Source organism: Carassius gibelio, chromosome A4, assembly GCF_023724105.1.
Source record: "Carassius gibelio isolate Cgi1373 ecotype wild population from Czech Republic chromosome A4, carGib1.2-hapl.c, whole genome shotgun sequence".
Classification (NCBI taxonomy): Eukaryota; Metazoa; Chordata; class Actinopteri; order Cypriniformes; family Cyprinidae; genus Carassius; species Carassius gibelio.
The window spans coordinates 18301463-18318540 of record NC_068374.1 but is presented as its reverse complement, the minus strand read 5'-3'; the positions used below and the strand labels follow the sequence as shown (position 1 = coordinate 18318540).

The 17078-nt window shown below is 39.2% G+C and overlaps 1 protein-coding gene across 2 annotated transcripts in view; it reads right to left on the bottom strand.

The window, feature by feature from the left end:
- The window catches only part of LOC127972323 (chemokine-like protein TAFA-5), a 202735-nt gene that overhangs the window by 152620 nt on the left and 33037 nt on the right, over nt 1–17078 (bottom strand). The window contains exon 1 of one of the 2 annotated variants that reach the window (XM_052575764.1): nt 2714–3325. The exons of the other annotated variant lie outside the window; for it this stretch is intronic. Within the exon in view, the coding sequence (XP_052431724.1) occupies nt 2714–2822 (109 nt within the window). The 5' untranslated portion in view covers nt 2823–3325. Of the gene's footprint in view, nt 1–2713; nt 3326–17078 lie in introns of those variants that run through there. 2 annotated transcript variants of the gene reach the window in all.

Sequence of the window (17078 nt, the reverse complement as noted above, 5' to 3'; positions counted from 1 at the left end):
TTTCTTCCCCACTTTTTCATTCCACTCAACTTTCTGTTAACATGCTTGGATACAGCACTCTGTGAACAGCCAGCTTATTGGTAATTCTTTTTTGTGATTACACTCCTTGTGAAGGTGTGTCAGTGATTGTCAGAGACCATTTTGAAGGCTCAGGAAACCTTTGCAGGTGTTTTTAGTTGATTAGCTGATTTGCATATCATCATATTCTAATTTGTTGAGATTGTGAATTGGTGGATTTTTGTTAAATGTGAGCCAAAATCATCACGATTAAAAGAACCAAAGACTACTTTGTCTGTGTGCACTGAATTTATTTCTTAACACAATTTGAGTTGAATTACTGAAATAAATGAACTTTTCTTCAACATTATAATTTATTGAGAAGCACCTAGAAGCATATATATGTATATATATGATTGTGGGTTGTTAGAGAAAATACTTTAAGTTTACACTTTACTTTAAGTATGCATTAGGGGTGTAACGGTTCACAAAATTCACGGTTCGGTTCGATACGATACACTGATGTCACGGTTCGGTTCGGTTCGGTTCGATACGTTTTAGATACAGCAAAATGCAAAAACATCTCAACTTTTCAGAATGCCGCAAGCGCACCGCGGGTCATGTGACAAGAACCAACCAATCAGCTTCATCCTTTCCCGTAACAACGTTGAGAGCTCAGCCAAGATGAAGGAACAGCTGATCATAGTTGTATATGGATTGCAATTTTGAAATAAATTTAGTAGCAGAGCTACTGCAAGCGATTTTTAGAGCTGCAAATCCATTTATCCTTCGCTGAAATTTCCGTGTCTCATGGAGAGAGCACGTCATTGTTGCTTAGCAAAGACAGACGCCTCATGAGCGCTTCTGCCCGAGCGCTTTGGAAAGGAGGAGAAAGACGCGCTTAGCGTTTTCCATGCGTTTTTAGGCACGATATGTGAACGGCCCCTAAGGCGCTCGCTCACTCAGCACGCGCTGAAGGCTCGTTGCAAAATGTCGAATGCATTTAACAGACCAGAAATATAAGATCCTAAAATAACCAACAGGTCTGGTGTTTGGGTTGGATTCCCTGTAAGCTATAGTGTCTAAATGCTGCAGGGATAGTTTGCTGCGTGCATGTTTCTCCTTTTTTTCGTCTTTTCCCAGATAGTACTGACGCATATATCCCAGATATTCCCGCTGGTGTTTTTTTTTTTTTTTTGTATTCCCGCTGGTGTACCCTGTCATGTTGCAGATGCGACATACCGTTGTTTTTTTTATCCACCACTCTCTTGCCATCACCATTATAGCTTAAAGGGAATCCAAAGTGCACCCAAACACCAGACCTGTTGGTTATTGGAGGATCTTCTCATTTCTAGTCTGTTCAACGCATTGGCTATTTTGCAACGAGCCTTCAGCGCGTACTGAGTGAGCGAGCGCCTGCTGAGTAGCCTAACATAAACATATAAGATGGTGTTTTTTTCTTCTTCGGGAGTGTCAGGGGCGTTGCCTGTTACGTTGTTTGGGTTATTGGGCTACCTTGTTGAACGCATATCATTATATTTCTCTCTCTCTCTCTTTTTTTTTTTTTTCAAATATAATTAATTACTCCAACGAACCGTTCGGTATACGTAATGCGTACCGCGTACCGAACCGAAAGCGTCGTACCGAACGGTTCAATACGAATACGCGTATCGTTACACCCCTAGTATGCATATATAAAAATACTCTTAAAGCATTATGACACTTTCATAATGCCTTATTTTACATCTTATAGATTGTTCTTGTGAGTAATTTTAACTTTCTAGTTATAATTCTGTATAATATAATGCATTTATATAATTATTTACATATTCTTATACTTATCCAATTTATTTTCTTAGAGTAGACTTTTGTAAACAGGTAAATTAAATTATGTTACATAATATTTTAATGTGAACTGATAAATTACCATGTCCATTTTTTTGTATTGTTGTTGATGTTGTTCTTTAGTTACTTTTTACAGTACAAGATATATTGTAAACACCATATTTCATTTTTAAATGTATTATACATTTTTTTTAGATCGAAACATGGATATATATTTTCTATTATACAATAACTTTGGTTACAGTTCTGGCATATTATGTATGACACTCTGGAATTATGAATACTTTATAATGCACTTTATAAAGAACAATCTCAGATAAACAAATGGGAGACAGTGATCAGTTTTTGACCTCAGCTTTACACATTAGATATACTGTAGTGCCATCTATTGAAAACCATAAATGTAAATCACTAACTTATAAAACAGCCCCATTTTATACTATCTGTATCACATTCCAACTCTTTTGAAGATGTGCTCAAAAAATAAATAAATAAATAAATAATAATAATAATAAAACGTCAATCAAATAAGAGAAAAGTCAGTTTTGCATACATTATGTGGCAAATCTTACGGGTGCAAAACAGACCACAAGAGTGTTTTTTTTCTTCTTCTTCTTCTTTCTATTATTCATTTATTTATTTGATTTTTCTTAACACCCCCCCCCCCCTCCCAAATACACACACACACACACATACACCTCAAACGCATTATCTATATTAAAGGGAAATATGCATACGATGCTAAATGTAAAAACAATAACGACATAAATTATATATGCAATATTCCTTCATCATATCACCCTACATGTGCAATTTCCGAGTACAGGTAAATAAAACATAAGCCGTATTATTAATTAACACAAACATTTACCTTCTCGTAGGAAGCGAGAGTGGATGAGAATGATGAGAAAACAGCAGATCGCCGCTCCCGCTATAGCCCACGCAACTCTCAGCATCAGCATCCTGACTGCCTTCAGCATCCACACCACATCTCCATTGCTCTACAACAACCAACACATTTGCTGCGCTTTTCTTTCACAGATTCAGAGGAAAGGAATTCGTTGTTTTTCCAAGATATGTCAACTTTAGGAAAATAATATATTGGATATTCGAGCTTTCATCGCTCATTGCAAGAATGTGGAAATTTTCAGTTTGTTTTTAAATTTCCAGTGTGTGGCTGTTGCGTGGATCTAAGTCGAGTGTTACACTATCATTCTCTCCAACATATCTCATTTACGCACTTGAACTGCGCTGATCACTAGAACTGTCACTCTCATCTGTATCCTCGACTTGTCTTTGGTGTGTATCCGAAGAAACAAACAGCTTTAATTCCAGCATAAATTCGAATAATCATGTAAAAATGTCCCAAAATGCGACGCATGTGGTGTTAGTGATATGTTGAGTCTGTTTCTCCGCCACCGTCTGTGCAGTTAACGGGGGTTGATTCTTCTCTTTAACGATCGAGCGCACTTTCTCTCTGCTCTGACGCATACATCGCCTGCACTTGCCTGAAGAGTCGCGTTTGAGAAGCGCTCGCCGGTGGATGCGTCACAGCGCATGTTCATTTAGTCAGACGTCAGAGTTTAAGTGTTAAGGTCTTTCATTGTCTTTTTTTTTTTTTTTTTTTGTGCTGAAACTTTCAGAGACTGAAAGAAAACATAAAATCAGACCTGAAGTTTCATAGTTTAATTGTCATTGGAGGGCATCTGTATTGGGTCATTGGAAATGCGCGTGTGAATATGGCACCCGCGTGACATGCTACTGATATATTTAGCAGGATACCTTAATTAATGGCATTATGCATTATTACCATTTTACTGTTGTATTAGGCAGTACATCATCTATATGCAGTAGCTACACACACACACACACACACGCACACACACACACACACACACACACACACACACACACACACACACACACACATATATATATATATATATATAAAGAATAAGAAAAAAATATTCTGTGGAGAGTTCATCACATGAAAAACCAATGACAACTACTTCTGTTCTCTCTAATATATGGTAGGAAAAGCTGTAGTGTAAATTAATTAAATTTGTAAAATATTGTCAGAAGGAAGAATTTTTTTTTTTAACAGGATCAAAACTGTGTTGTCAATGCTCAATTTAAAACCTTTTATCAGCATTCACCAGTGTTTACAATGGGGGCATCCATTTTTAATTTCTCTGAAGTGCCTTTAACACACTCCCATTGTGATCCATCAATCCGTTGTATGGCAGGTAAAGGAGAACTGTCCAGGAGGGACTGCATGGGGCAAGCAGAGCAGGTGTATCACCTTAAGGATGTTGATGACATACACATTGCCAATAAACAGTCATTGGTCACGTTCTTCAGAGAGCACTTGTCACTTACATTGACACGCTCCTGCTGTTTCAGCAGTGTGCCTTTGGGAACTACTTAAAAGTTGGCAAAGGGTTTGAGATGATCACAAAGATGAGAGATGAATTTAAGATGTTGTTTATTCACAAAGCTGGATGTAAATTATTGCTTTGGAGACTGCATTCTGAAAAGCTTGTTCTATTGATTTTTCATCCATTACAAATATGATTCACATCTGTCAGTGAGTAAATTTCTGCAACAAAAATTTTAAAAGCATTTATAGTCCATAATAGTGTTATCAAACGTGCCCTGGAGTATCCCCTGCCCTGCACATATTGTCTCCCTCAATTATCACACCTGATTCAACTTTTCAGCACACAGTGGAGACTGCAAGAACTGAAGTGGGTGTGTCAGATATACAGAGACATACAAAACCTTGCAGTGCTGGGGGTACTCCATGTAGAGGTTTGAGAACCTCTGGTCTATAAGAATAAACCTAATGTATTTCTACAGTATGTTGTAAGCAATTGCTTAAATATGTTTGTTGCCCAGAAGCAACAATGAGGCAGCAGATTTTTTTTAATTTTTTTTTATTCATTATTATTTATAAATGTATACATATTACTATTACTTTAATTAGTTTTTACTTAATGTTGAAAAATAAGGGAGGAATCAGTTCTGTTAGTTTCTGTTGTGCAGCAGATTTTAGTGCCTAGCCTAACCATGAAAGCAACTCCCTTCATCCAGGTTTCGTCATGAAGTGGAAGGCCTTCCCAAAACAGTGGATGCTGTTTAAGAAAAAAGGAAGGGTTTCATGGCTTTTGCCATGCTTTAAAAATTAGATGTTCCATAAAAGTAAGAAGTTCAATAGAATGCTTTTGTTAAGTGTAGCATTAAGATTTGTTTTACTGGAATCACTGTAATAGACAATTGATGTAGGAATTAATGAGGGGTTTTCTGGTATACTGCATATGTTACATCTTAAAATTAATAATAATAATAATAATAATAATAATAATAATAATAAAAAAATGTAATGTTTTAATTTTATATTTTCTTGTATAATGTTCATTTTTACAATGTTTGAATAATAATAATATTTTCTATAAAATAGATTCTTTAGCTGATTATTCAAACACATAATTGAATGATGAATTGGTGAGTTAACTAAGAGTTAGTCGCAGTTAGGGTTAGGGGTTTCCCACTAAAGCCGGGCATATACTGCACATATTGCCGGCCGGGAGAGGTTAATTGCCTCTCGTTTCCCCTTGTACAAGCACGAACACTGCACAACAAATTACACACGACAATGCTGAAAATTGGCCCGACCCGAAAAAGAGTCACACGAGTCAGAATTCGGCTCAAAATTGGATGAAAATCACACAGTGTATGCCCTGCTTAAGTGTCACAATCACAGACTTCTATTCTCCTGTTTCTTTGGAGTTTTCCTTATTTGGTCATGTTCCTTTCCTTGTTTAGTTAATTGATTACTCCCCACCTGTTTCTGTTCTTCTGATTACTTTCCATGCATTTATATACCCTGTCTGTTTAGTTCTATTTGTTGGTCCTTAAACTATCGTGACATGAAGTTAAGAGATGTATGTGTTTGTTCGTCGCCATTGTTATCATTAAAACCTACTTTGTTTGGATTTTTTCTGGTACCCTCTCATTTAAAGACATGCACATGTTACAGAAGGACCAACCCAAACCGAAAATGAAGGCTGAGGAAGAGCTGAGGTGTTTGAGGCAGAGCAGTCAGAGGTTGGAACGATATGTCGAGGATGTGCTGGAGCTCGCAAACCAGGTGAGTTTTCATGAGCCTGGAACCTCTGCATACTGCTCCAACAGCTCCTCCCGCTTGCCCAAACCCAACCACACCAGTAGCCTTCTGAACTCAGCTATCTCCCTCAGCCCACCTGGCAGCCGGTGGCGAATCATATGGCAATCCATATATAGTAAACCACCCTTTCCTCCAGATCACACTCCATCACCAGCCCCCAGCTTTAGAATCATGGATATGGCGTTACCACCAGATTTTTTTGCACCCATCCTCTCCCCAGATTTCCCTCTAGAGGACTTCCCTGACCCTCCTTCACCTCCTCAATCTCCTGTGTCTCTGCTGGTTCTGCCCAGCATGAATCTCCTAAGTCTCCATTGTTTCCGTCCATCCCTTCCTCATATCCTGGGCACCCCGATCACCAGTTGAGTCCAGGAGGGGCTCCCGACTCCCCTGTCGAGCCCAGGGAGGGCCGCTGAACCCCAGCTAGCTCCAGTGTCGGCTCCTGCCACAGCGCTCACTCCAGTGTCAGCTCCAGCCCCAAAGCTTGCTCCAGTGTCGACTCCAAGCCCCAGGTCAGGTCCAGCCCCGTAAGTTTTCCCAAGTATTGGGAATCCAATACTGCTTCATATTTACAGTTTCACTTTAAGTTCTAAAAAAAAACCCCTCAAATTTTAATATTATCTCTAATATTTTGCTCTATCCACTGACATTAAAACTATATATATATAATACTCAAAACTTAATGACAATTAAAAAAAAATATATATATATAACTTCTCTATCTTACTGCTGCAGGTTTTTTGCTTGGCTGATGTTCCACCATGCTGTCTTTATTTTGGAGCAAACATTTTTCATTGTGTCTTGACACTTTTTAAAATTATCGCAAATAACCTGCCTGATTTCTCAACTGCTATGTGTACCCATAAATACACATGAACTGGACGAAATGGCGGGCATACATTTGAAGCCGTTGCTCTCATCAAATTGAAATTGGAGGTTAAAGAAAAACATACTGTGCTACGGTATAACAGTAATATTCACTCTCTCAAGAAAGAAACTCGTAATCTTGAGCACAAATGGAGAAAAACGAACTGGGAAGTTTTTCGATTTTTGTAGAACAAACCGTATGTCCAGCTATAGACAGGCCCTAAAAACTGCCAGGGAAGAGCATATCCACAAACTCATTGAAAATAACCAAAACAATCCAAGGTTTTTATTTAGCACAGTGGCTAAGTTAACAAATAACCAGACGCCACCTGATTCAAATATAGATAATATCAGATATACAATAACAAATGCAGATTCTACAGCATCTAATGCTTCAGTTTCATTCATCGCACCAAAAGATAAACTGCAGTGCTTTACAACTATGGGACAGGAAGAGCTAAATAAATGAAATAACTGAATTAAAAATAAGCTATTTTCCACTGTTATGCTGATGATACTCAACTATATATCTCAATGAGACCAGATGAAACTTCTAAATTATCTAAGCTAACAGAGTGTGTTAAAATGCGCTTTCTTAGTCTTTAACTTGGGTTAAACTAATTAATTTTACTTTGTTGGAACAGCAGCTACACTAATAATGTCTGTATCTGCAAGCAGCAATTATGGGTCCAAGCACCCCATAGGGGAAATTGAGCAGGTGAAAAACAGCTGAAAAACCATAAATACAATCTTTAGTGACATTTATTTATTGGCTCATCATGTTTATCAAATCAATGTGATGTGTTCTGTGTGAGTTGTCAATGGCACACACAAAGTTTGGTGTCAAAATGCATTATTTTGGCATCATGCCTCAAATTCGTTGCTGTGGTATGTGAAAACGGTTTTGTCTATCAACACAAAATCCATAACTTTTTGTCAGCATGGTCTGTAGATGACATGGTTAGATTTTGGTGAAACAGTCTGGAGGAGTTTGAAAAAACTAGGTTTTCAAAGAAAATAAAAATGGCGGACAGGAAGTTTGGCTGACTATGGCAACATTGGTATCACTGTTCTCAGCATGACTCAAGAAATCTATAAAAAAAAACAGTCTCATGGGAATAATCAAAATTTACATAAAGCCATTAGCTTTTACTTGAAATTTCATTATAACTTTTGACCACAAGGTGTCAAAACATTTTGAGTACTATCAGGTCATTGTCTAAATGGTACACAGGGCCATAGCTGGGGTTCGCGGGGCCCCGGTGCAGGTTGCACAAGTGGGCCCTGTTTGAAATTGTTAAATTTGTGTGGTCGTTCTATTTATTTATTTGTGCTATTTACACAATGCTTAAGTTTGCTCAAGTTTGTAGGTGTCCAGGTACAGAAACTGAATAATTCAATGTAAAATAGAATTGTCTTCACTATAAAAAAATTAATATACAATCAAAAAATACATTCAGACACCTTTAACATTTCTCACATTATCACGGTTTATTTTCTATAGTTTAGAAAATGGTAATAAAATATGAAAAAAGCTCAAGAGTTAAACTGTTAAAACGAATTAATCGTTAAACGATAATGTCAGATAACTTGGATAGAAAGGAATGTAATGGATTACAATCAATCAAAACTTCAGACAACTGTTAGTGTGATTTAATATTTACACAACTATCAATACTTTGTTGACCAGTTACCAAGCAATGCTTAATTTTGTTCAGTCTTTGGTGTGAAAAGGTTACATTAGTAATTCAAGAAGAAAAAAAAAACCATTATTATTTTCATTAATATTCTTATTCTTATTATTTTTTTTTTAATCAATTTCACTAGTAGTCCATATGTCACAGTTCGCTTTATTTAGCTATACTCATTTACATAAATGAATTCTAGTGTCCTGCACCTACAAGTTAAAAATTAAAAATATATATATGACAAGGAGTCGTCTGCTCTATAAGCTCTTGCTGTACTTTGATGTCACACACCGGTCGGTCTGATGGTGATGACCTACTTCAAGTCGAACAAGCCTAATGATTCAATGAACCATTCATAAAGAACCATTTACTTCAATCCTGAATTAATCAGCTATTTGAAAGAATCAAATGAATGAATAAATGACTCTGACTTAATCATTAAGACATTTACCACAACCTACTGGCAGTTTTATTTTATTATTTAGAGTATCATTTCATTAAAAAAAAATAAATATTTTCATAGTAATAATTATAAAATTAACAACATAAATTATTAAAGTTAAAGTTCATCCAACCAAAAATGACAATTCTGTCATAATTTACTCATTGTCCAAAAGAGTAGATATAATAATTGTACCTAACTAAATATTTCTTGCTGAACTAACTTTTTGTAATCTCTGTGTGATGCTTTGCACAACAATAACTTTAAATTATCTTTTCAGAACAATTTCTCAATTTTATGTACGATACATTTTTTTCTCAACTGGGGGGGATGAAATGATCGTTTTCACTCAATATCCTGTTAATCTTGAGTACCTATAGAGTAGTACTGCATCCTTCATAACTCCAAAAAGTCTTTAGTTTTATTATATTTATAAGAGAAAGATAGTCTGTACCATTTTTTTCCCGGAAAAACACGAGCGGCTGGAGGCGTGACATGTGGGTGGAGCTAAAAAATCACGAGCGCGAGTACACTTACATTACATTTACATTTATTCATTTAGCAGACGCTTTTATCCAAAGCGACTTACAGATGAAGACAGTGGAAGCAATCAAAAACAACAAAAAGCGCAATGATATATAAGTGCTATAACAAGTCTCAGTTAGGTTAACACAGTACACGTAGCATGGGATTTTAAATAATATAATAAAAAGAAAATGGATAGAATAAAATAAAAGAATAGAGCAAGCCAGTTAGAGGTCTTTACACATACACAAACACATACATATACAATTGCATAATACATTAAAAGAAAATAGAATACAAAAAGATTAGAAAGGTAGTTAGATTTTTTTTTTAAAGAATAGAATTAGAATAGTGAGTGTTAAAGTTAGAGGGTCAAATAAAGATGGAAGAGATGGGTTTTAAGCCGATTCTTGAAGATGGCTAAGGACCCAGCTGCTCAGATTGAGTTGGGGAGTTCATTCCACCAGAAGGGAATATTTAATTTAAAAGTCCGTAAAAGTGACTTTGTGCTTCTTTGGGATGGCACAATCAAGCGACGTTCACTTGCAGAACGCAAGCTTGTAGAGGGCACATAAGTCTGAAGTAACAAATTTAGGTAAATGGGTGCAGAGCCAGTGGTAGTTTTGTATGCAAACATCAATGCCTTGAATTTTATGCGAGCAGCTATTGGAAGCCAGTGCAAATTAATAAACAGAGGTGTGACGTGTATTCTTTTTGGCTCATTAAAAATTCATCTTGCTGCTGCGTTCTGAATTAATTGTAAAGGTTTGATAGAATTGGCTGGAAGACCTGCCAAGAGAGCATTGCAATAGTCCCGCCTGGACAGAACAAGAGCTTGAACAAGGAGTTGTGCAGCATGTTCCGAAAGAAAGGGCTTGATCTTCTTGATGTTGAATAAAGCAAATCTGCAGGATCGGACAGTTTTACCAATGTGGCCTGAGAAAGTCAGCTGATCATCAATCATAACTCCAAGGCTTCTAGCTGTTTTTGAAGGAGTTATGGTTGATGTGCCTAACTTGATGGTGAAATTGTGATAGAACGATGGGTTTGCTGGAATCACAAGCAGTTCTGTCTTGGCAAGGTTGAGTTGAAGGTGATGGTCCATAATCCAGGAAGAAATCTGGTGGATCTGGTGATTAACCGTGTCAAAAGCAGCGGACAGATCAAGCAGGATAAGTACTGAAGATTTGGATTCTGCTCTTGCCAGTCTTAGAAAGCTTCAACAACTGAGAGCAAGGCCGTCTCAGTTGAATGTCCACTTCTGAAGCCAGATTGGTTGCTGTCAAGGAGATTGTTGTGTGTGAGAAATGTAGAGACTTGTTTGAACACAGCTCGTTCAAGTGTTTTTGCAATAAAAGGAAGAAGGGAAACTGGTCTGTAGTCCTCTAAAATAGATGGGTTGAGGTTGGGCTTAAGTAGTGGAGTTATACGTGCCTGTCTAAATGATGAGGGAAAAACACCAGTGTGGAGGGAAGTGTTGATGATGTGAGTGAGTGCAGGTACAACTTCAGGAGAAATGGCTTGAAGGAGATGAGATGGAATAGGATCAAGCGGGCAAGTTGTAAGGTGATTAGAAAGGATGAGTTTTGAGACTTCTGCCTCAGAGAGTGAAGAGAAGGATGTAAATGAGTGTAAGTTTGCTGGTGATATGAGCTTGACTGATTGTGGACTAATGTGTTTAATTTTATTAATGAAAAACGTTGCAAAGTCGTCAGCTATTAGAGATTAATCAGGAGGAGGAGGAGGAGGAGGACAAAGAAGTGAGGAAAATGTTTTAAAAAGCATGCAAGAGTTAGATGAATTGTTAATTTTGTTATGGTAGTATGTCATTTTAGCAGAGGAGACATTAGCAGAGAAAGAAGATAGGAGTGACTGATAAACAAAAAGGTCAGCAGTATTTTTGGACTTGCGCCACACCCTTTCAGAAGCTCTAAGCTTCGAACGGTGTTCGCATTGAACATCAGATAACCAAGGGCAGAAGGGGTGTTACGGGCTGGCCTGGAAGATAAGGGGCAAACAGTGTCTAAACAAGATGTAAGAGTGGAGCAGAAAGTATCAGTAGCACTGTTAGCATCCAAAGATGCAAACAGTTTAGGGGAAGGAAGTGAAGATGAAAACATTGCAGATAGCCAGGAGGGTGAAAGTGTGCATGGGTTACGTCGAAAGATGACATGTGGAGGGGTAAGTGATGTGTCAGGGATCATGTTGAGGTTAAGAGTGAGGAGGAAGTGATCCGACATGTGCAGTGGAGTAACCAGAACATGATCAGTAGAGAAGTTTCGTGTATAAATAAGGTCCAGTTGGTTGCCTGATTTGTGAGTAGCAGTAGTTGACACTCGGTTGAGATCAAAGAGGCAAACAGATGTTTATCTAGAGTAGGAGATAGATAGTAGAGTAGGCTTTTGCGTTGAGCGCGTCTGGGAACTGTGACATTACCGTGAGGAAGAAACCATCAGCCAAGACAAACCATGGCTAACAGTCAGATTCAGCCGTATATGTATGATCCAGAATCAGATCCAGAGGCTGAAATTGAACAAGAGCAGCAGACGCAACGACTACATCAGGACGTCTCTATGTAGTATGTATTGAAACTGTATATATTTGCTTAGCGGTTTTGGAAAATGACTAAGTTCCACTATGTCGTCTTTTATTTTTATTTTTTTTTTTAAGGTGTACATGTGAAAAGTGCAGTTTGATGACAACATCACATGTTGTTTACTTGATGTGCTTACGCGCCGATAGCTAAGTTAACAACACAGAGATATTTGAAGCAGTTTTACTCACCGCCTGCGGTTCCAACACACGATCGTGACCCTTTTTCATTGGGACTGCATTATCCTTAAGAAATAAATGATATGCAAATCTGGCGTTAAACTGGGCCTTGTTTGTAAAACAAGCATCTTCGAAATTCAGGGAACAAACAAAAACACTTGCACAACTCTGATGCTCTGTAAAAATAAACTCCATTCACTGGTCCCTTAATGCTGTTTTTTTTCTTCTTTTTTGTAATCTGTGCAGGATTGTCTTGCCCTGGCAACCAAAAACACACTTCTTTTGTGACATTTCGGTCTATCGCTCTGATCAGTGAATGTCTCCGCTCTGCTCTGCGGGAGCGCGCGCTCTTCCGGAAGAAGTGCCCTTAGGACCCATATAAGGAAATTCTGCTCCATCTAACGTCACACAGACCCATACTCGAAAAAAACTTTCAGAAACTTGTGACAAACCGGAAGGAGTATTTTTGGGAACAGAAATACTCCTTCAAACGTACAACTTAATTTTTTAAACTTTGTCCATGTTTAGCATGGGAATCCAACTCTTTAACAGTGTAAAAAACTCAGTATGCATGAAATAGCATTTCACCCCCCTTTAAGATATACTTAGGCCTGTTACTCCAAGAAGGAGCATAGGCCACTGACAATATGTCTCCACCTCGTCCTAATCTGAGCCAGCTTGTCCAGATGTTGCCATCTGTTTCCAGTGCTTTCCATCTCAGCTGTGACATTTCTCCTCCAGGTGTGTCTTGGTCTCCCTCTACCACGTTTGCCCTGTGGTTACACTACAGGGCTTGGCATGTGATGGAATATTTTGGTTTCTGCAATGTGTGCCCAATCCATCCCCATTTTCGTTTCTTTATTTACACTTCTATTGTAGGCTGCTTTGCTCTTCCCCATAGCTCTTCGTTCTTTATTTTATCCGGCCATCTGATGTTCAAAATATGTCTGAGGCAGTGGTTGGTGAAGACTTGTAACTTGTTCAGGAGGTTCTTTGTCATTTTCCACATCTCCGATCTGTAGAGGAGTATGGTTTTAATGCTTGAGTTGAATAGCCGTATTTTGGTCTTGAGTGTGAGGTTACATGCTCTCCATATGGCCCCCATCATGCCAAATGCATCTCTTACCTATTCTTGTCTTTTAGTCACTTTCTTATCCGCCATCACTTGCTACCCCAGTTCCCAGGTAGATGAAGGATTTGACGTCCTCTAGTGGCTGGTGGTTAACCATCAAGCAGGCCAACATCTTTGTATTGGCCTTGGGCACTTTGGTCTTCTGTATGCTAATATGAAGGCCTGTCTCGGGTGCCTTCTGTTCTACCTCTCTCAATTTATCTTGCATTTGTTGGTGATTTTGGGACAGTAATGTGATATCATCTGCAAAGTCTAGGTCATCCAGTTGTGTGAACAGGGTCCACTGGATCCCTTTGGTCCTGCTGTCGATGGCTTGCCCCATGATCCAGTTGACCACTAAGAGAAATAGTAATGGGGAAAGAAAGCAGCCTTGCCTTACTCATAATGTGATCTGAAAAGCCTCTGTCAGCTGGCCATTATGGATGATTCTACATTGCATTCCTGAATAGGTGTTCTTGATGATGGCGTAGTGTCTCATCAGTTTTCAGAGCACTTCCCTATCCAGACTATCGAATGCTTTTTGAAGTCAAGAAATACTCAAAATGCTCAAAAATGATTTGCAGGTTTGCTATGTGGTCGGCACATGATATATTTTGGCAAGTGATCTGCTTAAAGGCAGGGTAGGTAAGAAATTTATAAACAACTTTCTTCCAAATTTGTTTAAACTTTCTATTTATATCAATGCATAATTAAAATGTAAGTACTCTGATGAAAAGAGTATAAAAATCGAGTGACTCTAGACCGTTTAATCTGTATTAAACACAGCTCATTATTTCCTTTCGGCACGAAACATAGGATTGGCTTAGGCGACTGTCACTCTCTCGCAACCATGGCAACCACCCTTTTGCCACACATGACCTGCCCACTTGCGTACGCACGTTTGATTTGAGGAATTCAAGAGGCACGGATCCTAGGAATACCAAAACAATGGCAGAGAAACCGCAAGCAAAATTCACTGTACCGGCCTATGCAGTTAGTGAAGGCAAACCAGGCAAAAAAGGAAGACAGTAACAGTACAAGAAAAGGCAATGAACAAAAAGTCTTTGGATAAACAAAGAAATAAAACGCGAGTTAATATCGGCGTGCCTTTCCAGCGATGGCGAGAACTGCGGGAACTCAATTGCTCCTTGCCCTGCACTTCGACCACCCCGTCCTCGGCGTCTACTTCCTCGGACCCAGTTGCACGGCCTCTTGCACGACCTCCTCTGCTTCGCCCTCGACCCCGGACCTGTCCTCGAGCTGACGATGCGGTACTTGTCTCTGGAGTGTAGTCCTCATCAGAGTCAACAATGCTTTCATCATGGAAACTCTTACATGCAGAACAACGTATATGTTATGAATCTTACACGAAATTCATCTTCATCACAGTGTAAATTATGGTAATGGAAAAACGTGTATCATGCAACCTGTTTTTAGCTTTGCCTTATAGATAACTAGCTCGTTAGCGAATCAAAAAATATATATTTTAAACTTTACCAATATCAATATGCTAGCTTGATAGTGAGTACTAAAATACATCTTGTTTGTTTATCTTCATAATTATAAAGTTATTTTTATTACATGTGATTCTGACATGATTTCACTACATGCACTGTGCTCCTTCCTCTCCGCTCGTCTCTGGTAAATAATGCGTCTTCCAGCTCAGTGGTCGGAGTCGCGCGTTCATGTGTTTTGGGGGCGTGGCTTTGGAAGGCGCCCAGAAGGGAGGGGGTGGTGTGAATGGAAATAATGAGCTGTCTTTAAAACAGTCGTTATGAAGTCTACAGACACTCGATTTTTATACTTTCTTTTTCAGAGTACTTACATTTTAATTATGTATTGATATATAAATAAAGTTTGAACACATTTGGAAAAAAAGTTTTTTATACATGTTTTACCTACCCTGCCTTTAAGACATAACCGCAGTTTTTTCGAACGTACTTTCTAAGATTATTTTGACATATTTTGTATGTACTTGTTGATACAAGAGCAAAAAGAGGCAATTTCAGTGTTCAAGCGTTTTGAGACCCTCTCTCTACGTGAGCTCGGAACACCACAACACCGTGGGTGCTGAAGTGGTCTCTTTCACATCCTTTTCTGTTTGTTTAAACGGGTGTAGGAGGAACCTCAAGGAGAACTTCACAAAAGAGAGCTAGGTTCAATGTTGCTGTCTGTGAAACCTAACTCTCTGCATGCAAACACAGTGTGCGAGTAACCAGCTACTCGGCTGAGCTTTTCTGCATCTTGTGTTTGAATGCTTTATACTCATTTGAATGTTTAAATTGGCAAGTGGCAAGACTTAAAAACATGTGAAAACTATATGCATTCATGATGACATGTAGCAGTGGCCTGTCAACTGTCCTGATCATCTTTTTAGGATCGACTGGCCTGCCGAGAAACAATCTGAACCACAGAAAAGCAAGCTTGACAAATGTTTTCTGCGGGCGAGACAACCACCTCCATGCCTGAGCCTACCCTTTTCTCCCGATCTGCATGATGAGATCGCCAGATTGTGGAATCAGCCATTTTCATATCAAGTCAATCCTCACGTCAGTCAAGAGAGTCAGAGAAGGCCAGTCACTCAGTGTAAAGCAGTTTCAGAGATTACTGAGTTTAATGGCAGCTGTGGCCAATGTGATACCTTTTGGCCTGTTTGTACATGAGACCCCTAAAGTGGTGGCTCAAAACCAAGGGACTTTAATGGCATATTAACTGTCTGGAGATGCTGGCCATGTATCGAACACTGAAACAATTGCACCGACAACACATCAGTGGTTTCTTACATCAACCGAGGTGGTGAAGCAGATATGGAGAATGTTTGGCCAAGCTCAGGTGGACCTCTTTGCGACTCAGGAGACATTGCAATGCTGTGGTGCAGACTTGGCCGAGGCTTAATTTGTACGCTTTTCCCCCGATTGCTGTGCTCCCGGGAGTTCTGGTGAGAGTATGCCGTGATTGGGTTTGGCTGTTATTAGTAACCCCGATCTGGCCTGGCCTGGCTGAGTAAGGTTCTCGTATCTAATCTCACTCCTCGACGGCTCTCCATGGGAGATTCCAGTCAGTAGAGATCCAGTATCACAGGAGCAGGGTATGATAACAGAGTTGTGGAAACTGTTGGTGTGTGGGGGATGGGGACACAGCACATAGCATCCAGTATCTCAACCGAGGTTGTTGAGACCATCCTCCAGTCCAGAGCTCCCTCAACAAGGAAACTGTACGCTATGAGGGGGAAACTCTTCACCTCATGGTGCAGAGACTGTCAGCTTGACCCATTTAACTTCCCAGTTGGTACAGTTCTGGAGTTTTTACAAGCCAGGTACTCTGCAGGGTTGACCCACTCCAACTTAAAGTTTTTTACGTAGCAGCAATTGCGGCCAACCATGTCCCCCACTGTGGCCAGTCAGTGCTTTTTTGCTGGCTGTTACCCCTCTAAAGAGAGTTGGATATCTTCAGGCCCTCTCAGTCGCCCCAACTCTTGACTTTGCGCATGGCTAAACCATTACTATACCCTCGAGTAGGTTATGTTTTAAAGTTTCCCTCTTTCACACCACAAACAATAGCGCTGCAGGCCTTCTGTCCTCCTCCCTTCAGGGAGCCCGACGAGAAGAAGCTTAACTGTATGTGTCCAGTTTGAGCGCTGGACAT